Source organism: Phaethon lepturus, unplaced genomic scaffold (assembly GCF_000687285.1).
Source record: "Phaethon lepturus isolate BGI_N335 unplaced genomic scaffold, ASM68728v1 scaffold54859, whole genome shotgun sequence".
Lineage (NCBI taxonomy): Eukaryota > Metazoa > Chordata > Aves > Phaethontiformes > Phaethontidae > Phaethon > Phaethon lepturus.
The window spans coordinates 1-25,359 of NW_010562451.1; the positions used below are offsets into that span (position 1 = coordinate 1).

A 25,359-nucleotide genomic window follows, 5' to 3' on the forward strand; every position below is an offset into this window, starting at 1 on the left:
GCCAGGCGCGGGGTGGACGGGTGTCGCTGGTGCGCGAGCGTGGGCCGCGTCCCGCCACCGCGATCGTGCCTCTTCTAACGCCGGCCCTCCTGGGGCCTTTGCACCAGGGCTTCTCCACACGGAGGTGGCCCCGGCAGGCAGCATGTGTTTGTGCCCCGCTCTGCTTTCTCCCGGATGCGTTCCTGTACCCGTAGGCAGCGCGAGGTTTGATGAAGTCATCCCGTGTTTCCTCAGAGGGAAGAGGCGATGTGCCTGAGGCGCTGCCGTATTGCTGTTCTCTTAAACTCCTGTTCCTTTTACAGAATGTGATACAACTGCGCTTTATTTGGGACTCCTGCCTCCTCGGCTTTTATTTTAATGGCGCACATCACCATAAATCAGTATTTGCAGCAAGTAAGCAAAGTTTTTTATTTGTGGGCAGTATTTGATTATGTGGATGTATTTTTCTTTGCTGTGTTACCTTGTTTAAGAAACAAATCAACCTACAGTGTGTGATGTGGTGAGCAAATATACTGTTTTAAGTCAATAGTAAGTGTATCACTGTCTGCCATGGTGGTAGATGCCCTGTCCAGGGCAACATTCCAGGTCAGGTTGGACGGGGCTCCGAGCAACCTGATGTAGTGGAAGACATCCCTGCTTATGGCAGGGGGGGGGGGGGGGGGGGGGTTGGACTAGATGCCCTTTAAAGGTCCCTTCCAACCGCAACTATTCTATGATTCTATGAATTTCTGAGAAGTGTGGTGGTTACTACACTGATAGTGAAGTAATTTTTCCATATGAACTAACATACTGGGATTCTTTGTGTGTGTGCAGTAAGAAATGCAGCTAAGGGATTTAAGAAGTAGAGGGATTTAAGAAATACAGAAATGTGGAGATACAGTGTGTATGGCATGGAGATGGAGAGAGAGGAACAGGGTCACAAGGGTATCAGCTGGACTGAACTTTCAGTGTCAAGCTTTTAGTGTGACTACTCTTACTGCTTTTTTCTGAACCATCATATTTTCATCATCGTTATCATCTTACTCGCTTCAGTCAAGATCAGTCAAGTCAACTGAGTAAAGGGCACAAAAAGGGAGTGAGTAATTTTTTGGATTTTAGTCTCAAAAGTGCAGCGGCTGAGGTCTCTCGGGACAGTGATCTGCTCTGAAAAGTCAGCATCTTCTCCAGCTGACAGTACTGGTGATCCTCTGTCTCCACCTTCCATATCATATAGACTGTGCCTGTGCATTTAAACTGTTTGCATTTTCTTAAGTTTATGCACACCCCTCATGAATGCCTTACCTCATATGGAGAAAACATTTTGCTCTGTGTCGAACTCAGACACTTTACTGATAGAATGGACACTCACTATGTGAGGATGGAAATGCAAAGCAATGGGTAAAGAAGTGACAGCAGGATGCGTAATGCTTAAAAATGAAGACAGGTAGATTAAACACAAAGGCAATATCTGATATTACACTGTCAAGACTGTAAATATTATATTCTATGGGAGAACGGTTTAATTCTGCTTCCTGCTAAAGATAACTCCTTGTAAAAAATAGTCTAAGCAGCTTATTGTGATATCATGCTGGAAATTTCTTCAGTTGTGGAAGTAATTTTAGATACTAATTCTTAAAGAGTTCCTTTCCCACTGCTTGTACTTTATTTGTCATATTTTTGTGTCCTGATAGGAAAAAAATATAAATTCTTTGCTCTATGGAAAGCCCATACCAAATGGGAAAAATTACAGACTAAAAATAGGAAGGGAGGCAGCCAAAGAGGGAAAATCAACTGCTTAAACTGTTTCAGAGATTGGTGGAGTTTTTCTTCAAGTAAAGGAGAGCTAATTTTGTGTTTTGGAACTAGTTTTTTTTAAACATTAAATTCATATAAAATATATTTGCAAGTCCTGATTCATGACATGCAAATTTCATCTGCAGCATTACAAACAGTAATAATCACAGATTGTTCATGCCTTCACATATATGTTTCATGCCCATAAGTCCAACTGGAATTTTAAAAAGCTTAACCAAATCTGGTTCACAACTGCTGTTTTACAATGCTAAACCCATCTCAGTTGTTTGGAGATTCTCTGGTTTGCTCACGTCCTACAAACAAGGGAAAAATACGCAATAGTGTTCGTCCCACCTTCTCCCTGATACCTTTTTGAAAAACAGGTGTATTGAAAGTACAATATTGATTCATTCAGTTTTAAACCTTTAAAAACTCACAATTGGGTTGGTATTGATGTGGATGAACAGTGGTAACAAGAAGGTGGTTTCTGTAGTCATATGTAAATGTGTTGTATGGCTGTGGCTGGATTTTATTCTGTAATGTGTCTGTTTGGTAGGTACAAGAAGCCATTGACAGCAGAGATGGACAATTTTGTGCAGAATTGGTATCATTTAAACATCCACATGTTGCAAACCCAAGGCTACAGGTGAGAATCTGTTTTTGACCTTTCTTTTGTTTTGCTTTGATTTTTCCTAGCTCTCTCTATGGGTTCCTTTTCATTGGAGATAAACCTCAAAATCTGTTTCACAGGCCAGAGTAGGATCCCCTTGTAAGCGTGTTTCCTGTTTCTTCTTACAAGGATATTATATATTTACATTTTTTTCCTGTATGGATTTTTGTGTTCCGCTTTGAATTGTTTTTTGGAAAGTCCCTTCTGGCCAGGTCTACATTAGTTAGTAATAGGGCACAGTGGAAGTTGCTATAAAGAGAAAACCAGTGGGTAGCAAGGGTCCAGTGTTTGTGCTGTATGCGTTTTGGATGCTTTTATTTAAGGCTAGCTCTAATCAGGTTCTGGAGACAGAATGCACACTAGCAATTCGTTATGCTGGATGTGTTTATTAATATAATGTAAGGTTCTGGTAGATAGCAAAGGCATGTATGCATAAAACCGCCATGACAAAATACCCATATGGTGTTCTGTTTCTGGTGCATTGGATGTTCCGTTAATGTTTCATTGATTTATTCTATACTTAGCTTCCGTCTCCAGAGGAGAAGTGTCAACAAGTTTTGGAACCACCGTACGATGAAATGTTTGCAGCCCACTTAAGGTAAAGATAGACCAGGAATGTAAAGTCAGTTGTGAGGCATCCAGCAGGGAAGGGTATCCTTAATTTTACTTAGTTATTTTAAAGGGCTGAAAGCTTGGTATTTATTACTCTTATAAATAATGCTAGAACATCAGGAAATAAAGACCTTCTCTTTCCTCTACATGTAAAATTTGCTTTATGTACCTGGCAGTCATCTGCGTCTAGCCATTGACACAGCTTGGGTTTTGGTGCTTGCTGTTTTCTTTTCTCTGCATTTACTAGCTACACAAGCGTTTAGAGTGAAATAAGTATGGGAAATAAATATTTTTTAAAGGGAATTTTAGTCATAAAAGTACTCTTAAGACAGCTTTAGGACCTAAGTAATTCTGTGGGGCTTTTTTTAAAAAAAAACAAACCAAAACCTGCATTAACACAGTCTTTAGTTCACTTTCAGCAGTCTTGGAATTTTTTTATCTGTGCTAATCTTGCTGACAGTTTCAATAAGCATTAGCATATTACAGCTGGTACTGTGCATATTACAGAAACAAATCCCCATTCATCTCTCGGTTCAGTTTTCTACAATTACCAAGCTTTGTGCTGTGTTAAAATACTTCTGCCATTTTGTTAGGAACATTTCTAATCATATTTCTGTCTGTCTTTTAAATAAACTATAAAGCTCTATGCCTTTTAAGAAGCAAAAGGAAGATTTGTGTTAAGTATATAATAGTTGGTGATGTATTAATGCACTTTTTCTTTCACAGGTGTACTTATGCTGTTGGAAACCATGACTTTATAGAAGCATACAAATGCCAAACAGTTATCGTCCAATATCCTTTTCCATAAATCTTATATATTGTTTTCAGATTAACTATATGTCTCTTGTAGAATAAGTTATCGCTGCCCCTTTTAAAATCTAATAGGATGTGGTCTGCTTCCAAATACACTTCAACTGTTTAGGTTCTTAAGCAAGGAAATCCAGATACACTCTTCTTCTTTCAACTTTCTGTAGGACTAAGGAGGAGTCTGTCACTTGGCTCTGAAGTAGAAAACTAATTTCTCGCAGAGTATAGGAGACCCTCAGATCATTAATATGCCTCCCAGTTTGCACTTGGCTAGAGGGGAAGATACTGGTAAAGAAAGCTGCTGTCTTACCCCATAAGTGGCCAGTGTTTCTTACTGCTACTGCCACACCAAGGAGTGTGTGGCTCACGTTTTTTCCCTACGGCATCTTTACATCCTGACTTCTCAGCTACTTGCTGCTTTTTTCACTTCTACTCTTTCATGTAGTAATATATGGTACCATTCAACTGCTGTTTTTTAAATCGGTGCTTCATTTCACAGCATGTTACATTCTCCTAAATACAATACATCTTTCCTGCGAGCATTTCAGGCACATAAAGAAGAAAATTGGTGAGTACATCACAGAGAGCTACTAGAAATTAGACTTTCGTCTTTTGCTAGCATAAACCACAGTAGTCGAACTAAAATTATGCCTATAGTTTTTATTTATGCCCAGTGATATTTAAACGCAGCCTAATTGGTTTTGTTGCCTGTTTGAGTTTTTAGGTCTAAAAATGTGAAAAATAAACATCTGAGCTTAATTATGTTGAATGGTCCATAAGTAAACACATGAAGAATTTGTTCAAGGTGAGAAGGTATTTTATTAAAGGCACAGTAAAAAAGGTTTCAGAATTAAGTTTCCCTTTGGTGTAGGATTTCTGAAATGCTGAGATCTTGAAGATCTTTCCTTTAAAAAGTGCATCCTTCTTTATTTAAAGATTAATGTATACTTTTCTAGTTTTATGACCAACTAGCAAAAAAAAAAATAAAGGCTCGTTTCTCTTGTCTGTCTTGTTGCATGATTTGCACATACTAAGTATACTATATTTTATTTTTTCAGGGCTTTACCTATAATGTATGCTGTAGCCCTCGATCTTCGAATTTTTGCTAATAATGTAAGTAGATCTGATTAACAACCTCGTTACTTTTATCTGTTAAGAGTTTCTGTGGTGGAAATATTTTTAGACTTTATTACGTAGCCTGATTTTGCTCAGTACTGTTTAACTCATTGTTTAGGATTTTATTGGCACACTAAATTCATCCAGTCCAATTGAAAAACTAGGGTGTTCCATCTGCCCACCTCCCATTTGTAGCTTGAAGTTCTGAGGACCTGCATGCAACTCATAACACTTGCTTAGAGCATATAAAGTGATTACGTACTGTCTTTATAGAGTAGCATGGTGGCACAACTCACTATTTCCACGTGTTATTCTTGGGATTTGGTGGAAATTTTCCTAAGGATGGCAATATCCCAGGCAACTGAGCTAATCACTTGCCATATCTGAAGAGGGAAATTTCTGCCTCCTTTCCCCTTTTCCAGCTGCATGTACTGCTTTTGATGCTCATTGGTGCCCTTGCTGAGCCCTTACCACTGCTGACAAGCAAAAAACCTCTCAGATTTACATTATTTTCTCAGGCTAGTGCATTGAAATACCTTGTGTAGGGATCTAATGAGAACTGCTATATGAAGGTAAGTGGTAGGGTTGTTATCTTGCTTCTGGTCACTTTACCAGAAGTGGTGAAGCTAGAGTTCAAGTTAGGTTAGAGTTTGACAATATCCAGTATTTTCAGATTTTTGTCCCCTCAGCACTTTCTTGTGCCCACCCACCCACAAAACAAGACAGAGAATGTTTTTTGTGTATGTGTGCCTGCTCTGTAACAAGTCTCGATTCTCAGTCTGAATGAGGCAAATTTGTATATTTTGAGATGCATGAGAACGGGGAAGGTGGGCTCAGTCATGTTCGAAGTGTTTGAACTCTGTCTTCTAACCATTGTATATTTAAACGATGCGGATACAGAGGAGACTTCGGCAGCAAAGGATGCGTTTCCATTTCTTTTTCTTACCTTTCAGCTCGTGAGAATGCAAGCATTATAATAAAACTTTTGAGAAAGCACATAGTAAATATCCACTCGCTATATTTCCCCCCCCTTTGTTGTTTAAGTTCTGCATTAATCAGTACATGGATCTTTCCCATGTGTTGGCAAGTCATTTCTTCTCTTGCCACTGTAACATGTTTTCCATTTCTTCTGAAAATCCCAGGTCCTAGCAGTGTGTGTTACTACTAGAAAATGTTACATATGGTTTAGGAATAAAATCTAGCCCTCGTGGCTGTGGAGAGAAACTTAATTATAAATTCTAAAATTCAAACTCCATAACTGGGGAATCATTTCAGTTTGCTTTCATTCAAAGTTTTTCACAATGAGAGTGGTGAACCACTGGCACAGGTTGCCCAGAGAGGTGGTAGATGCCCCATCCACGGCAACATTCCAGGTCAGGTTGGACGGGGCTGTGAGCAACCTGATCTAGTTGAAGCTGTCCTGCTCACTGCAAGGGGGTTGAACTAGATGACTAACTTTAAAGGTCCGTTCCAACCCAAAGATTCTATGATTCTATAAAATAGATTTTTTTTTTTCTAGACTCTTGGTCTTTGAAAACTTGAGTTGAAGTGTTAATGCTCCAGTTCAGCTGTCAGATGATCCTGAATTTAAGTTTCTGAGAGCCGCATTAAGCTTAATGGTGCTAAAGGTAATAGCAGTCAGTGCTATTTTCAAAGGACTGTTCTCCTGTGCATTAGGTTTGGTACATGTTCAGGCCTCTTGGAATGTTTTCTTTCATTCTGTGATCTTGACTACCTTCTAGATTTGGGGGATAGCAGGCATGACACATCTGTTGCTATAAGACTTAGTAAAATGTTGTATTAAGGAACTAAACTGTTTACAACACGGTGAAACAGGGTGTAGAATTACATGTTGCTGCTTGCTGTGTAATGATAGGCAGATCAACAGCTAGTGAAGAAAGGGAAAAGCAAAGTTGGCGACATGTTGGAAAAAGCAGCAGAACTGCTGATGAGCTGTTTTCGAGTCTGTGCCAGTGACACGTAAGTGAAACATCCTTTATAGAACTTGCACTATGAAATTGTTAAGAACTTAATGAACTTTACATAAGATTTTTCCACTTACAAAGATTGTATCTGGGTAAGAACAAATGCTTCTGAGGCTCGTTTCCTCTCATTTATAGTCTGTTCTCTCTTGACTATTAACTACAGCTGGCGAGGCCTCCCTTTAGGGTTAACATTCCTAGCAGATGTTGTTGGGAGGGACTGATTATGTCCCTGTTTCTTAGGAAAGATCGTTAACACTTTTGTGCCCTGTTCAGTTGTGAAGTTTGCTTCATTATGATTAGATGGAAAAGAGGTAACTCCAGTCTTAGCAATGTTAATGCTTATGAAGTGGAGAAAATGCATTTTTTTCCACCTTTCTTTCACTTTGAATGTGATAAGCAGTTGCTATGCTAATGTATGCATTACCTGCAAACTGGAGTGAGGAACCTGCTGCAGATGAATAATATTTTTGCATGACATCTTTTCATTATGTTGAGAAGAAATATAGCAGATCTTTTTAAAATTTAAGAAGAGAACACTCGTTGTGTTTTGACAGTGGTGGTATGGTTTAAGACAAAGAATTTGGCCTTGACTTTTATTTTCAGACACCTATTTTTACTTTAAAAAGCCATAGAATATCTGTGGAGGGAATTTACCATAAGGACAAAGTGAATTGTTTTCTTACAATGCTCAATACTAGTAGGTTTTTTCCTTTTTTCTTTTCTTACAACAGTCGAGCAGGCATTGAAGATTCCAAAAAGTGGGGCATGTTGTTTCTCGTGAACCAGCTGTTTAAAATTTATTTTAAGGTACGGTTCAAGTCTGATAAGCTGTGTTTTGTATTTCATAATCTAAGTCAATCCCACCCTTTTATATATGATACTATGTATCTACACCCTCTGAATAAAATACAATTAATTTTTTTAACAGATCAACAAGCTCCATCTATGTAAGCCCTTAATTAGAGCAATTGACAGCTCCAATCTGAAGGATGAATATAGTATGGCACAGCGAGTTACATATAGATATTATGTTGGACGCAAAGCCATGTTTGACAGTGACTTTAAGCAAGGTACTGTGTGCCAGTAAGACAGATATAAAGTCTTGTTGCTTGGTGTGAAATCTGGCTGATGTCGTGTGTGTGTGACTCAAAATGTGTGTGGAAGGTGCAGTTGTGTTTGCATTGATCAAAGGAAAAGTCATGGTGAAAAATCCAAGGCCCACAGACTGAGTCAGATCAGAGATGACATTACATGACACTTCTAGTTTTAAAACTGGGCATATATGAACATTTGTGTCAGTGAAGTTCTCTGTAGTCTTATGCATTGTATGCATGCATAATAAAATGTGTGAGTATCCAAAAGAATAGGTTTGTAAAAGGCTTCACAAAGGAAAGGGGGCTTTGCAACTCTCTTGTCCTCTTCAAGTTACTGTATGCCATGTAAGAAATCTTCAGCAAACTGTGATGTAGAGTAAGTTTCTCAGTGCATTGATTTTTGGAAGACGTAGAAACTGCATTTCTGAAATTTCTTGTTCACCAATAGCAATGCTTCTAGAGCTGAGGAGTACAACTTTCATTGCTATCTGAAGCCCCTGACTAAAATCTATTCTGGAACCAGTTTTGTTACTCTAAACAGTGTCTTCTGCCTGTCAGGCTTGTCACTTCTCTCTCTCAGTGAAAACTGATGAGAGATTTTCATGTTGTTATGCTTTGTGATCTCACTGGCACGTTTCTGCAGCTCAGCAGATGTGTGCATCGCATACAGCTTACATCCACTGAAGAACTTAATCTGTGAATTTAGAAAATAAAGTTCTGATTCATCAGTGCTTCTTGAGATTCTCCTCTCAAGATACTACTACTATGGAGTAGTAACAAAGTAATGTTACTGAAATTAGCTTAAAATTCCAATATTGCTTGTAAGTGTTACCTCTGATGTCTAGACCTTGAGAAGTTTTCTTTGACTTTCTGAAGGGCTTAGTTTTCTGGTAAGACTTTGTATTTTGCGTGAATCTCCAATATTTCTTACAGCATTTTTCTTAATGTATTTTGATTGGTGTGATTCTTTTTATATAATTTAAAATACGTTTGCAAGCTAGGGATGGACATTGAGCACAGAATTTGGGTTACGGTTTTAATCCATTTTTGTCATTGACTTATGTTACTAGCACTTTTATTTGTGTCTGCAGCTGAAGAGTACCTGTCATTTGCCTTTGAGCACTGTCACCGCTCAAGCCAGAAGAACAAAAGAATGATTTTGATCTACCTGTTGCCAGTAAAAATGTTGTTGGTGAGTAGATGTTCTCTTCTAAATAATTTGGGGGGTGGGGGGGAAGACAGATAACTGATGCTCAGTATTGGGGTTGGGGTTTTTTTGCCCCCTTATTGGTATTCAGTGGCTATCTGTGGCTGACCCTGTAAGAGCCAGCATATGCACACTTTGTTGTGTGAGGACAAAAATTGTTGAATTGTCATTTATAGCAACATAGGAAAAGAAAAGGAGGAAAAAAACCAAAACAACCAAACAAAAACTCCATCGTCCTTTCCTCTTACCTTCTTCCCACCCCTCCTAAAGGTGCAACCTGAGGTTACTTCTGTAATAAAGATAACTTTGAGCTCTTCGGAGAAGCACTTAACAGTGTAACTTATGTCATGTAGCAGAGTGCCTGTCCGATGATCAGCTGCACAGATGGGCCAGGGAATGTGTAGATTCACTAGTACAAATGTGTCTGTTTCTTTCACCTGGTGAAGGGAAGGAGGATGTGCAAACAGATGGATGAAGACTGATGAGGGGGGGTTGCCACAGGAGAGAAAAGATTCCTATCTTTGGGTTTTCTGTATGCTCCTTGTACGTTTGCCCATTTGAGGCATGTCAGAACAGTTATAAAGTAGAGCATTTTGGTTTTGAACAAATCAATGAAGACTGGTTACTATTTGGTGATTTCATCTTTTTATTAAAAGAACTAAGCACTTCTCTGCTTCTTGTTCCTGTCTTTTCCCATGTGCTGTGTTAGCATTTGTGTATCCCTGAGTTAGTGGGATTATGGTAACAATTAATTCAGTGTAACTGAGGGAACAAGAACTAGATTTTAGAGCTTCCTGTTCCTGGCCCTATTACCAGAGTTACACATGGAATCACCTGCTTCTGTGAGTTGCCTTCTTCCACCTTTGCCCCAACCTGTTTGTGACCATCCTTCCATTTCCATTTGGTGCTCCCTTTACAGTCCCTTGCAGTCTCAAGTGGGTAAAAGGGAAGTACAATGGGTTTGATAATTGGCTTCTGTTTTTCATTTTTTATTTATTGACTCTCTTGCTGGTTGTTTTCAGAACAGTCAATGGTAACGTTGATAAAGGAGAACTAACAGTCTTCCTAAAAACTTCATCCCAGTCCTGACTGGGTGACTTAAACTGGTGGGTCCATTAGTGCCTAAAATTACAGTGGCTTTTCTGGAGCAGTTTTAGTGTACAAGAGGCACTAAAGAAACAAGACAAAGGTCATTGTTTTTACAGTTGCTTTTTTAATCAGAGTCCAACCATTAACACTAACCTTAAACTGTACTTAAATAGCTTGGATGGGTTTTTTTTTATTCCTAGCAGCTCTCAGTAAACATGCAGCTGAGTTCTGCTCTCAGCTAATCCTCCAACCAGGAAAGGAGTTCCCAACAGCATAGCATGACGGTAACTAAATTTAAAGTCTGACCCAAGTCAGCGTGCAATCTGATCTCTGCTGTGCAAGGGGAAAAAAACCAAAAGTTTCTTTTTGGTAGTGTAGGTTGAGTGTTTTTTGAGAGGACATTTTTATTTCTGCACGGAGGTGTAGTGAAGAAAAAAATCTGGTACAGACTGAACTAGGACTTGACTGTGCTGAAGCACTGCTTGTATTACTAGTAATTATTGGGATTCCTACAGTTCTGTTTGCAGATTGGATCATACAGCCACGACATAAAATTTTGATCTGTCTAGGCCTCATGTTACAGAACCTTGATTTTACAAGTTTGATAATTGTTCCCGAACACTGAAAAACATTAAGACTCCCTAAACCATGATAAATAGGTAGTTACTGTGAGTTGAGCTATAAGGTGTTTGGTGGGGGCAAGGGGATTGTCTTACAAATATTTTTATTCACCTCTTGTTCTGTAGCCAAAAAAAATTGGTTAAACATTTGTCTCTTTCTCTGACAAGTGTTTTTATAGCTTACATGTAAAATGCATTTGACTTTATCTTGGAAAACTTGGAAACTGTTTATTTTTCAGGGCCATATGCCAACAGTTCAGCTCTTAAAAAAGTATGACCTTATGCAGTTTGCGGAAGTAACAAAGGCTGTGAGGTATGGTGATTATTTTATTCTGTTATGTGTTAGTTCAAAAAGTATTAAGTAAAAGGTATTTACTTGGGATGATTGAGGAAGGCAGGGGAGGGATATGGCTACCAAGTCAGACGATTTCTTTTCTCATTTGGGTGAGACCTTCTTATGTATATATTTCTTCATCCTCATAGTGAAGGCAATCTTCTCCTACTGAATGACGCTCTGACAAAGCATGAGACCTTCTTTATTCGATGTGGAATCTTTCTTATCCTTGAGAAGCTGAAAATCATCACGTACAGAAATCTCTTTAAGAAAGTGTAAGCATAACAAAAAATACATTTTTGCAAAAGCAAGTTTAGTATGGCTTCACCTAGGACAGAGATAGAAACGTATCTGCTCCTTAGCTCTCTCTGAGAGCACTGAATTCCTGTTAAAGTGAATTTATTGTAGAAAGGCCATTTTTCTAAGAACCAGAATTTTTAAGGGATTGTTTCTCAATAACAGATTTTTTTTTCTGTTGTTTTTTTCAGATATTTACTACTGAAAACCCATCAGCTATCTCTAGATGCCTTTCTGTTTGCCCTGAAATTCATGCAAGTGGATGATGTTGATATTGATGAAGTCCAGTGCATTTTAGCTAACCTTATATATATGGTATGTGCTGACTACTTGTTGTTCAGTCTTTCCAGATTTCAGACAGTAAAAAAATTTGGGTAGAGACTAAAAGTTTATTACAAAAAACATATCAGTAATCCCAGGTTTTCTTGTGTAAAAAAGTTGATCTACTTGTGCCCAAAGTGAAACGTTTTTATTTGCCCTTAGGGCTTCCTCTAGTTCCTGCCTCTTTTGCAGGAATCACTTAAAACTGAAGTTGAAATTTTACATTACAAATCCAGTACTGACATTTCTATAGATGCATAAATATAGATGTAAAAATACAAAAATTATGACTGGGACCAAAAGGGATAAGTAGGAGACTCTTTATATTCTGACATTAGAAAAAATTAAAACCATATTTCTTTGGTTTTGTTTCACATTTTGTCTATTTACTCCAAATGGATCTCGAGTACTTTTGAACAGATAAAGGCTTGAAATCAAGAGATTTCTAATAAATTTGAGGTTTCAGAGCAGCATTGCAGTGTCAGAAAATGAACTGCTGCTTTGTTTCGGAAACATATTTGGTGGGCTTTTGGAGTAACAGAGGGTGGGAGGTTTCTTTCAGTGTTACAACACTACATGTCTGAGAAGGAAGTACTATGTCATTTGGTTAATTAGGTTTGGAATAGCAATTAATTAAAATCCTCATTTTAAAGTGAGCAAGAGTAAGTTTAGAAACACTTTGGTAGAGCTCTGTCTCTTTCAAGGGAATGTAAGCAGAAAGGGGCCCTGGCAACAGGCTCTCAGCCTGACAGCACCGCGAATATGCAAACATGGTAATGGTTCCAACTTTCTGCTTACACTCTGAGCTGACCCACTTACATAAATTGGATCCTTACAAGATATCAAGTACAGCAGTGCAGTGGTGGTTGCACATAGCTGTGCTTGATGTAGTCTGAAGACAGCTGAGGTTGTAGGCATTGTGTTACCAACTTCCAGTACTAACGCTGTCTTTTTCTCCTTCTGCCAGGGTCACATTAAAGGCTATATATCTCATCAGCATCAAAAGCTTGTGGTCAGTAAGCAGAACCCATTTCCCCCGCTGTCAACAGTGTGTTGAGTATTGCGTCTTACCCATGCAAGTACTTTTCAGATACTCAGCTTGCCCAGTGGAGCTGCTCCTAATCACCCTGAGAACACTGTAAATGACCTGGTTCATGTCCAGGACTGGAATACCAGGAACTGTTTGTGGCTCCTTTCCCAGAACGACCAAGGCTGCCAGTGTTACAAAGTGCGTTGGAATGAAATGCTAACTTTTCAATAATAGTTTCCGCAGCCTTTCTAGATGATTCGAAGTATTTCATGAGGAAATAAAGCAAAGCATTCCAAATTCCTTCCAAACTACTTAAAAGCTTTTATAAAGTACTTCATGTTACTATTTCTGCATTTATCTTTCAGAGAGGAGAAGTATCATCCTTTGTTACTTGTGTTAATCCATTCTTCAGAATGGAAATGATGTTTTCTTTCATGGTTTCCATTTTTTTAAAAGTCTCTTCAATAATCTTGCTGGTAATAAATACTCTATTCAAGCTTTCTCTGAAAACTAGAGAAGTGCTTGACACCAAAAGCTTTACTGTGTCAGTGATACTTACAGGTTCAAGTAAATGTGGGATTTTTGTCTGTAGGTGCCCACAGACAGGTTTGGTTTTCTTTAATACTGGTAATATTTTGTTTCATTTTTGTTATGATGAAAAAAATCTTACCTAAGTAACTTATCCATACTGTGTTTTATTCTGCTTCTGGGGAAAACACTGCCACTGGATCCATTAAGTGTTACTACCTTGGGGGTTTTATTTGCTTTTTTGGGAGTGGTACAAAGTAACTTTGTCCATAGTGATGGGTTGGTAGTTTATAGGGTTTTTTTAATTATTTTAAAAGGAAATAAAACTTTTTTTTTCCCCTCTTTGAGAGTTGGGTTTTATTTTACCCGTTAGCTGATGTGGACATGATTCATAAGGGAAAACACAGGTACCCTGTATTGAGGGGAAGCATTCTTTAGTGTGATGAGAGTGTCAAGACCTACATGAACATAGGCATTTAAAAGCTTGGAGTTCCCCTGGTCTTCGTAAGTTTTACTTGTATGGATGCTGCAGTAAGAACATGCATTTGCTGAATCAAACCTCAGGGGAGCAGGAATTAAAAAGACTCATTTCTTTCTAGCAACATTTAAAAACTCAGAAAAACATCAACGCTTTTTGAGTTTTAGGATGAACAGTTCTAGGAAACTTAAGAGTTCAGTCAGTTTTTAGTAAAATAACTAAGTTTACCACATGACTTTCACAGTACTGTGTGTCAGCAGAAGAAGGAAAGACGGCTTTTTCTGTATGAATTGGAGTTATGTACGTGTCATCGTTACAACTTCCATTGCTGCAAATTGTGATAGAGGGTCAAATGGGTGTACTGGCTGCATCTGAAGGTTTCCTTGCAGTGATTTGTAGGGGTTTAGTGCTGGAGGGTTGGTTGTGTTTGTGTCTTCATTTTTTGTTTAAACCATATCATATACCTTGCGGTGTTAGTGAATAGAAATGTTTCCCAGTCAGTGTCTTCTAGTGGCCAAGATCCCAGGATACCAGTCAGAAACCAAGTGCCCTTGTACTCGGTAGCTAAAAAGCTTCCTCCAGCCAGTCGTTTGTCTACGGCCTCCTGGAGGTGCCCACAAAACTGCCTGTTTGTGAGGCTTATGTTGAGTATTTGTTTGCAGTCCTCAGCAGGGAGGTATGAAACCTGCAGCTCATCACCTTGAAGTTCATCACCTTCCATTCTCCAGCCACTGACTGTACCGGCCAATTTTGGAATTAAAATGTGTTCTGCAAAGTCTCTTTCAGGGGCACATACAGGAAGCTGGTGGTGGTTGCACTCAACATGCTCTTGGAGTTGTAGTAATGCAATGTCATTCTCACCAGTGTCTTCGTCATACCGGATGTGTATGTGTTTCTCACTAACTTGCATTATCTTCTCAGCTCCAGTTGTTCCATTAGGCCCTGTGAAGCAACGACATTTCACTGCTCTTAGGAATAATTTAGCAGAGACCTGAAAACTGTGCAAACTGACAACTGCCTAGTCATGCTGAGAAATAGGTGCAGTAGAGAAACTGAAGGTGCTCTTCCTTGTAAACTGCTGCAGTAAAGGTAAACTAGGAATGACATATTGACAGCTTTTTAATGCTGTGTAGAAGCATGCATCATTTCAGAGGGAAGGACCAGCAAGAGAGGTGAATTTTGGCATGAAAGAAAAGCCACTTCTAAATACACCTGGTTTAGCTTATCCCTGGGTGCTGAGTTCTGAATTGCGTTCAAGAGGTAGTTGTGTCTCTGCTTGGGTCATAGCGAGGTATGGGGCAGCTGTAGTTCTAGCTCAAGATACTTAACTGAGATGCTTAAATGAGATGACAGCAGATTTCTTTCCTTTAACAATATTTTTATGCAGAAAAAATGTAGTAAACTTTTTTAAAAATTAACTTGTAATACTAAAATGTGCTGCAATAAGAGAAAATGTGTTTTAGCACCTACCAGCACCAACCCTGATTTCAAAATGGCTGTGCAGAAGTGCGCACTCTGCTGTAGTCAATACAAAGTTACTTTTTAGCAGCACTCCTCCACAGAAGCCCTTTCCTTCAGAGTTCAGCAGCAGGACCTAAGAAAATGCAAAAAGACAATAGATAGCACTGACCATGTGAGGTTGAGTGATGAGGTTCGTGAATTGCTAGAAATACCTGCCAAGGAAATCGCTCATCACGTTTCTTCCTGGTTTCTCTTATCGGATTATCACTGTCTTGAAGTCTGCCACATGCACATTGATCTAGCAAATGAATAAAAAATAATCAAAACGTCATGCTGTCATTTCAAGACAACTAATACCTGCAAATGCCTTTTGCTTCCACCTTGTCTTTGGGGTTTCATTTTTGCACCAAGGAAAAGGACAATTTCTCAGATGATAAAATTTGGAATAATTTGCTTGTCATTTGTACTCTAATAGCTTTGTGATGGCACTGAACATTTTGGGTCATTGTGTTAGGCTTGTAGTGACCAGATTTCACTGTGTCTGTAACTAGTGGGTGGTCAAGCATTGGAACAGGCTGCCCAGGGAAGTGGTGGAGTCACCATCTCTAGAAGTGTTCAAAAAAAGTGTGGATGTGGCACTTCAGGACATAGTTTAGGGGACATGGTGGCACTGGATTAATGGTTGGACTTGATGATCTTGAAGGTCCTTTCCAACCTTAGTGATTCTGTGATTCTTTGATTCTGTGATAGTGAAATGAGGCTTCTTCTCCAGCCAACCATCAGCACAGCTTGCTTCCTCAGCTTTGTCTCCTGTAACCAAATTGCATCAAATACCCAATAGCTGTGGCCCAATCTGGACAAGGTAAATCCCAAGTTTTCCTTGTTAAAACTGTTACTGTAGGGCTGCAGCATACTTTTCTGTTCTGGTTCAGACAGCAAGGCTGCTTTTCAAGTGGATCCCCCAGTTACCTGCATTTATCACACTTTCTGATCACCTTGTGCCATGGTCTTGGGTCACACAAACTGGATTCTGTTCAGGTGAAGCTAAACCAGAAGACACCCTCCAGGAGCGCACATAATGTACTCTCACAGCTAAGGGGTGCTTAGTCCACAGGACCAAACTAGAGCTAGTCTGAAGTAGAGCCCACCTGAAATGTGCACTGAGTGCAGACATCAAGCCTTCATCACCAAAAGCGTGGCTTTACAGCTCAACTCCTATTTGGCTGCCCTCCTTGCTAATATAGGCAAGGGCCTAAGTATACTACTGTGTTTTTAGTAGACCTGGTTTGTAAGGGGATGAGATTGAATGAGATACCTCGTATGAGTTTGAAAAAATGAAGAGGGCTACTGCTTCAAACTAATCAATATGGCAACAAATGTTGCCCTACATTTATCAGACCATCCATCAGGTGCCTGATGGGAATCAATTGAACCTCATTCCCAGACAGACAGGTCTTCAGTGGAGTTGCTCTTTACCAAGCATAGGAGTGAAAAACCTGGCCTAGTGAGTGACATGTAGGATGATGCAAGTCCTCTCTGCAGACCCATGTTTAAACATTCAGATCAAATATCGCTGCTTTTACCACTGCTGTGGCATCTTGGGTGGTGGTCCCTACATTCCTCCTTCTTCTGCCTAGTTTGGAAGGTCAGTAATGTTCTCATGGCTTGAGTTTCCAAGCAGGCCCATCGCACCTGGATATCAGATGGTGGCCTGCCCATCCCAGCACTGAGCATGTGCCCCTGGACTTCCATGCTCACACCTACCTAATGCGATGCACTGTTTTTTGTCCTTCCCGAGCTCATAGCCATCAGCACAGGAACAATGGTAGGAATTACTTCCTGGGTAGCAGAAGTGGTGACAGCCTTCCTTTCCTTGGTGGCGACATTCATTTTTAGCTAAACAGAACAAGCGGAGGAAAAGCATTGAGAACAGTTCAGCTGGAGTGCTCTTGCATGGCTTGAGTCCTCTTTCCAAAGCATTTTATTTTTACTCGCTTTGTGTGGAGGTGGGTAGGGACTCTGGCTTGGTAGTATTTCCCACCACATTGTTTTTTCCCTTGTTAAGCAGACATTGGAGACAGCTGAGTCTCTGCAGTGTCCACAGACTCTTTGCAAACAGTGCTCCCCGCACCAGACTGTCTGCACCTCTGAGTTTTGGGGAGCGTTAGCCAAGGGTCAAACCCATGGAAGGATGCCATGGGTTTTCTTTCTACACTCTTAAACAAAATGCTAAGTATCTGCAGCGCGGGGAACTGTTGCACACATTAAGAAGGCAAGTATTGCTTGAGGAAGCAGGTGGCTAAAGCTTTCTGTTTTTCAGCAAAAACAAATGCATAGCTCTTATTTCTCACGCTTGTGCTAAAAAACTTAAAATTAACAGCTGCCCAAGATAAGAAAAAAAGAAAGGGAGTATTAATCACCTTTGAAACATGCTTGGTCAACTTTCCGTAGCTGAGCAAACACACAAGCTTCAGCACAAAGCAACAGGAGGAACAGCTGTTTGATGGTGGATCTAGCTCACAGGTGGAGGAGTAGCAAAAAACCCTCACATAATGTGGCTCTCTAAGGCTCATGCTGAGCAGGTCCAATTCCTAACACTGGTCCAAACTGTGTCACCTTCTGTGCTCCCCCAGAAGCTGGTCACAGTCACCTCCCTTATAAAGAGAAGGACCCTGCCTTGTGGCAGCCAGGGCGTCTCCCGCCCCAAAGGACCTCCGAGCCAGCAGAAATACTGACGTAAGGGCTGGCAAGTGGAACCTGGCAGACATAAAAATGTAGGATTTGGCCCAGGGTGTTTTGCGTGCCAGAAAGCGTCCGTTTTGCTTCACGCCTTTTACACTTCCACCGAAAACGGTTTGTTTTCTGGAATCCCTCTGTCCTGAGGGACTGCCTTGTGTGTGGCCTCGGAGGCCCCGGGGTGGCCGGGAAGCCGCGCTGGCACCGCAGGCCAGGTTCTTCGGGCCACGTGCCACCTCGGACTGCGGCAGGACAAGCAGCCGGGGAGCGCCGGTGGCAGCGGTGGGGCTACCCTTGGAGACCACCCGTGAGAGGGGCTTGCTCCAGCCCTTTTGCTGCGTCCACAGAGAAGGAAGGCTCGGGGGGAAGAGGCAGCCAGCGTAACCATGGGGTGCCATAACGTTTCGGTAGACAGGCCGCACACATCACCCCTGCTCTGCAAAGAACTCTGTGTGTTTTAACCCAAAATACGGTAACTGGCTGTAATGGGAGAGCTGCGTATGGTTTCCTGGGGACCCCCTACGACAGGAGGAGATGGGGCTTCTCAGGAGAGGGGGCAATGCCTTACCGAAAGCACAGTTCTCTCCCTCGTAGCCCTCGGCACAGGTGCAGGTGTAGCCACGAATGCTGTCCTCGCACACGCCGTTGTGCTGGCAGGGGCTCGACGAGCACCTCCTGCCGCCTGAAGAAATGCCGCGGGAGAGGGACGAGTCACCACCACCGCTGACCCCAATTACGCAGCCCCCTTCCCGGCATGCCAGCCGCTCGGAGAAGCATTGCGAAAAGCAGTTTGGAAGGAAATGGGCTACGTGCCACCGAACTGCTCCCCGGGAGTAATTTTAAGCCAAGTCTCTGCTTTCCAGAGGTGGTCACGCAGCCCCTGGCAGGGAGGCCGGGAGGTGCCCGGAGGCAGAGCCCGCTTCTGGAGGAAGGGTGCTCTGCTTCAGGGAACAGCACTGACTTGCAGTTCAGGGACTCGTTACAAATGTAGTATGAGACTGGAGTTTTAGGTCTCCGACGTTAGATTGATATGCATATGCCTAAAAAAATGCTTATACGCACATATGAATAATAAAAAAAAAAGGCATCAAGATTATACTGCAAGCAACATCTGGCTTTTACACATCTGTACAATTATTGTCAGCAGCTTGGACACTAGCAAGCTTAGTCTTTCTGATGAACCAAGCGTTGAAACCAGAGGATGCCTCACTACAGGTGAAGCACCAGGCAGAGCTGCCCGTTTCCCTTTAAGCTGCCCACTGGAAAGACTCCCAAAGAGTTTAGAAACGTTCTCCAAATAACAACTGCCTATTGCAAACATGAGCAATCAGGGAGCAAGCCAGAAAAGCCTAACCTGGAACATGCTCTCCAACCTTTCTAAAATTTAAAACTTCATCAGAGAGGTTAACTTCAGTCAGCGGGCTGCCATGATTGATATTAGGGACGGAAGGCGAAATCTGCCTGGTACTGGGAAAAAAACACCAACCACCATCTGCTCAGGCTATGGGCATGTGTATCTTTGAGTGTTCACTGTACTAAAATACTGGATTAAAGCAGTTACCACCTTCAGCTGACCTGCAGTCAAGTGCCACTAGCATGCCCCAGCACTAATTAGGTCTCCTGGGAGGGTTTTTGGGTGGGTTGGGGGGGGGGTCTCATCTGCACAGCTGAGCAGGCAGAGGAGTGAGGACCTCCAGCAGCAGTGGTGGGTAGCTGGAGATAGGGAAGGGCTACACCTGCAGCTTTAAGCAAGTCAGATGGTTTCAAGCCTCTGAAATGCTCAAATAGAGGGAAGGAAGTGTCAAAAATATCTGGGGTCAGGTGAGGTTCTGTAAGACTGGGAAAAAAATAAGCCTAGTGCCTAGCTTTATTAAAGGAGGAAAAAGAAGATTCAAGGAATTGTAGAGAAATCAGCCCAAGTTCTGTTACTGGAAAGCTACTGGAATAATTAAACTATTTGTAAGCACCCAGCAAAGTAAGAAGGTGGTAGGTAACAACCTACCTAAAACATGCATTTTTCAAGGTCAAATAATCCAAACCAATTAAATCTAATTGTATTATAGGATAAGGGACCTAGTGGGGAAAGAATAGAAATGTCTCAGATGACACTGTCGTTAAGTGAGCTAGGAAGACACAAACTACTACAAGGCATGCACAAAATGGTTTGGAAAATGATGTTTAAAGAGAGGTTATTTATAGCTAAGTTTATACTGTTGATAAAAGAGGGCCAGGGACATGTGTGCCTGACTGCATACATCCACGCTAGAGCGAAGTGCCGCTACATCAGCTTTGACTTGAAGAGACCAAGGTGGACCAGTACGAAACAACGCCAAAGGGTGAGCCAGCAGTTAGGTTGGTGCTCCAGCCTTTCTCCTCAGCCCTCTTTCATTCACAGTTCGTATTTACGCACTGTACCCTGGACTATGGAAGGAAGGCAACATGCACACCAGAGGTATGGGAAATGAGACTTTGGAAGACAGGATGAAAAAATGGGTTTGTTTAGTGAGGAGGAAAAAAGCCATGGAGATGCATGGCAACACTCTTCAAAATGTTAGAAAAGATACCACAAAGAAGGAAATGCACACTGCTGTTCTGTAGGAAGAAGACAGGACATAATGGCTTTTAATTACTGCAAGGAAGCCACCCCTGAGGCTGGAGCCAGTAATGATTCCTGATTGTGGCTAAGCTTGTTTGGATGGACCATTCTCAACTGGTTGCCTTTGTCTCTTCACAGACTAGAGAGGAAGCCTGCATGACATGCTTCATACAAACATCCAGTGACTGAAATTAGGAGGAGTTAATCCCATCAGATTAATGAAAGGCCAGATATTTAGCATCATTTATCATAACATTTATATCACTGATGGGATTCTTCTATGTAACGATTCCCTGGACTCAGTGTTTTAGTGGCTTCTGCAGAAAATTAATACTAACTGCTGGTTTTGTCACTTCCTTATCCACTGTCTAAACCTAAGATTAGAAATGAATGAAAGTTATGTTAAAAACAAGGGAAAAACTTAGGACAAGGTGTGCAGAAAAGAGGGAGGGAATAGGGCATAGTCACCGTAAGACGGTGCCCCAGACTCCTTGTTCAGGAGGCATCTAGTTAGATCAGCCCTTCAGCTTTTACAGATTCCTTTCTTGCCTTGAAGGCTGCCAAGGGATGATGCAGTGCCAGCGTCCAGTGTTTGCAGGTGACCCAGTAGCTTTTGACACCTATTTATCTCAGGTTTAAGTGCTAGGTTTGTATTTGGGAGGTTTTGCTGGTAAAGCTGTGCTGCTCCATTGTATCAGCAAAGCAGCCTTTCTCAGGTCCAGGTTGTTTCAGGACAGCCTGAAGTTCAGGAAAAGAAATAGCCTGTTTACTATGAAAACATCTACTCACCTTCAACTTTTATTCATTTTGCAGTCTTAAATGCTTTTACCTATTCATTACTTTTTTAAACCTTTCGCATCAACACTTTTCCTCCTCCTTTACTAGAAACATGACGAATAGCAACTGGGTGTTTCTTGCAGGATAAACTGCTAAAAGGTCTCAGAAAACCAGTATTGGACTGAATCGTAATGTTCTCAGTGTGACATCGCTATGAAGGAGAGAAATCAAGAGGCCAGCTTACCGTAGTAGGCCTCCCAAAACATTTCCTGGAAAAAAAAAAAAGGGAAATTAGATTTTAATTCTCAAATAATATACTCTTCCATAAATATTATGGTAAAACAAAAACATTACATGAGAGAATATATACTATGATTTAACGTTTACACAGTTGCACAGCTACAAATTCTGCCCTGCCAGCAAAATTTGAATGAGATGGGAGGGGGGTTGCATCCTGCTTATTTTACTGTTTCTTAAGAAGCTACAAGGGAAAAGAAACACTTTGCAGGCAAGAGAGGAACAGCTGAATCCTTTATTTATCCAATAATAACAATAAATTATTATTTATCCAATACGGCTTCCTGGAAAAACTGGCCGGCCATTGTCTCTCCCGGCAAAAACCCCCTCCCCTCCCGTTTCCCCCCCCCGCCGCTGCCGCTGGAGGCAGCAGGGACAGCAGAGAGTGGAGCTGCAGGTCACGAGCACTGGTCACCACCTTCACCTGCCCCACTTTCCTCTGGGTACTGCAGCCAGCTCTGCCACTGCTTTCCCCGAGGGGACACCTCTCCCCGCTCCCTGTACCCCCCCCGCGGTCAACTTTCCCCAAAGCACCGGGACGGCCCGTGGGCAGCCCGATGGCTCTTTCCTCTGCTTTCCCCGCAAACACAATCTCCAGCCAGATTCCTGTTAAAGAGCAAAGCATCCGAACGTACGTGTCAGGGGGGCCTCTTTCTATAGGTCCCACTACTTGCTGGCGCGTTGCTTCCCTCCAACCCAACACCCCCTTTGCCCCTCCTGGTCCCTAAAGGGATGCCGAAGCTGTATTACGGTGTGTGGCCAGGATGGGACAGCAACCATACACTTTCACAACATAAGGGGCAGGACACATCATTTTCAGGAGGAGACTTCACAAGTGTCAGAGCTGAATTCTGCAGTTCCATTGTGACCGCTGAAGACACCTGCTTTCTGCTCACTGAGGGGCAAACATTTTCACACAGAGGGAAACCCAAACAAAGGCAGCAGGCTGCAGGGCTAAATTTGATAGTAAAAGACCAAAGGCAGTAATTTTTAATATGCACACAAGAAAACAAAATACTTACGAGCATTTCATCATTTTCAAAGACTTCTCTTGCTTCTTCATGCGTACATCTCTCTTCAAGGCATTCCCTTTCTAAGCTGCCTTGGAGGACCTCCTCCAAAAGCAGGGAACTGGCACGCCTCTGTCTCTTGATAACGTTGTTTGCATCATCAGCTGATATAAACACTGGAACGTTGTATGACAAAATGCTAATGTAAGTACTTAGATTAATTACCTTATATACTTTTACCTTATTTTTTTAAAGAGAACTCCTTTTGGCTGATGCAGGGCTTCAGCCACATTAAACTTACACGCTGAAAGAGCCCTACTTTCTTAGCCCAAACTCAGCTGAGGAGTCATGACCTTTTACTTTTGGGGAGTGCCTGACTTGCTCCCAAGCAGGGAGAATTTGAAGCCCTTCCTGACACCTTTTTTCCCTGCACCGAACACCCAGAGCAGCATGGCCCTGCACAGCCAGGGAAAGGGGAAAAGTATTGTCACAAAGGCAGAGGCTATTTTCTAAGCCTGCAGTGGGGATTTCAGACTCATCAGTGGAAGTGAAAATGATTTGTATTGATTTATGATGATGGATCCAAACTGATGCCCTTCAGTCTTACTTCATGGGGATTTTTTTGCTGAGAAGCAAAACTGTGACATGGCTGAGTTCTCAATCAAATCTCTCTTAAGGAGAACAAAAAAAAAGCTACCGCTCAGCAATGCTCAAAGTTGAGGGCTATATCATATACCATCCTTTGTGTGGAAGACACCATGATCTTTTTTATTTGAGTAAAGAGGAGGAGAGATGAAAGATATGAGAGTTATCAGATCTTAAAACTCCTCTTTGCAATGATGCCCGCAACAAAACCTGCCTGCCAGCCGGGCGGCTGGTGCCATGCTGGAGCCTGTTTGCCTTTGGCCTTAAGCAGTAAGTGGCTGTGTGTGTCCGCACGTGTTTGTCTTCTGTGCTTGGAAAGTAAACCATTGGGGCAGGGACTGGGGGTTTTTTGTGTGATTTATACAGTTTGGGGACCCAGCACTGCTAGGCACAAAGATTGAAATAATAATATTAGAATTAGAGAAAGTGATAGCAATAAAATTATTCCGAAACTGCGTACAAATGCTTAGTTACGCTTTTGAAGGCTATTCGATAAACAACAGGCTTCCATGTCATAGTAAAAAAGAAAACAAACAAACAAGCAAAAGCTTCATGTTTGTGTTTTGCCATTTAAAAAGTTATCTGATACCCCAGGGCACATTTCTGCTGCGCAGTGTTTCCGATGCATCCAGCATCGGCGGGGCACTTCTGCTGCTGACAGGGGCGCTTTGACCTTCTAAGTGGCCACCACCTTTTTCTTCCTTGCCCAGCTCCTCCTTAATATTGACAAACCATGGAGGACTAATACAGAAATATAAGTTTCTTCAAGCTATAATGAGCATGTATCTCAGCCTCTTCCATAAGACTTATTTTTATTTCAGCAGCAACTAAAAATGTAAAACAAAATTATCTTCAATATCTGGGGCACTCTCTAAGAATGGTAAGAAAAAACAAAATATCATCCTGGTGTAAATGATGGTGATTCAAAATTACATTGCCCTAGTAACCTACTGCAGTTTTAACTCCACTGTATGGTAAAAAACCAAAACCAGGAGAAATGCAAGGAAAATACGGAACAGACAGTTTTCAGTGGTGTCACCCTGTAAACACGATACAAAGTACAAAATTACTGGTGTGTTTAGAAAAGCAGTAGCACAGATGAGAATTAAAGCTGCAACAAAACAAAGGCCATACCTGTCTGCTCTGTCTGAAGGAAAAGGGCAGAGAGAAGAAACAATATTGTCCAAGAGCACCTTGCCATTGCTACCCTCTGAGCCTAATGGCTGCCTGCCTAAAAAAGGGGGGGAAATGGCTTCATGAGAGATGTTGAAGTTTAAAGTCCAGCGGCTCATGAGAAAACAAAACCTCTAAGGGCAAAGCCTGGCCTCAACGTCAACACATGAAAAACTCTCAAAAAAAAAAATTGCTGAGTGGTGCAGCAGTGCCTCTTCTCTCAGCGCTCTGGCTGGAGGGGGAGCAGGTTTGCCAGCTCGCTGTGAGCCGTTGGAAACCTCCATGATTTGGCTATTCCTCCGGCCCCCCAGCCTTCACTTACCGTAACACAAAATGGGGAGAGGTGAACAGTATGAATATTTCTTTGTACTGTACCACAGCACAGGCACAAGCTGGGTGAGGAGCGCAGGGACCCATTTTATGGCTCGGCTGGTTCCTACACTGTCCCCACAAAACATCTACCAAGGCTTAGTTGCACCGGTCAAATCCCAGCGGCTTTTGGGCTTGCAGTGAAGTAAGCAAGCGTGGGATTTCCCCTGCAGGGACGTGTCTGAACGGATACAGCATTTTTCACTATGATGTTTGTACTGCCCAGCCAGGAAGGAGAGCATGGGAAAGTCTTCCAGGGCTTCAGGACCCCGCTCACACACAGACACACATGGCCTGTGAAAGGAGGCATAAGTATGGCGGGGACCTGCCTGGC

At 41.7% G+C, this 25,359-nt stretch overlaps 2 protein-coding genes across 2 annotated transcripts; one reads left to right on the forward strand and one right to left on the reverse strand.

The window, feature by feature from the left end:
• The first annotated feature begins 326 nt into the window (after positions 1–326).
• Positions 327–13,489, forward strand: PCID2 (PCI domain containing 2). The gene is made up of 14 exons (XM_010294245.1): positions 327–393; positions 2,330–2,419; positions 2,968–3,041; positions 3,782–3,847; positions 4,389–4,430; positions 4,921–4,975; positions 6,855–6,958; positions 7,695–7,770; positions 7,892–8,033; positions 9,149–9,249; positions 11,213–11,286; positions 11,457–11,582; positions 11,796–11,919; positions 12,893–13,489. The coding sequence occupies exons 1-14, from the start codon at positions 358–360 to the stop codon at positions 12,980–12,982; spliced, it is 1,200 nt and encodes a 399-aa protein (XP_010292547.1). The 5' UTR covers positions 327–357; the 3' UTR covers positions 12,983–13,489.
• Positions 13,490–14,234: 745 nt separating this feature from the next.
• Positions 14,235–24,684, reverse strand: PROZ (protein Z, vitamin K-dependent plasma glycoprotein). Its single transcript, XM_010294246.1, has 8 exons — positions 24,618–24,684; positions 22,851–23,014; positions 21,776–21,800; positions 18,727–18,840; positions 17,187–17,318; positions 15,635–15,720; positions 15,432–15,555; positions 14,235–14,903 (listed from the first exon to the last, which is right to left on the reverse strand). Exons 1-8 carry the CDS (start codon positions 24,682–24,684, stop codon positions 14,365–14,367), a joined length of 1,251 nt encoding a protein of 416 aa, XP_010292548.1. The 3' UTR covers positions 14,235–14,364.
• Between the last annotated feature and the right edge of the window lie 675 nt (positions 24,685–25,359).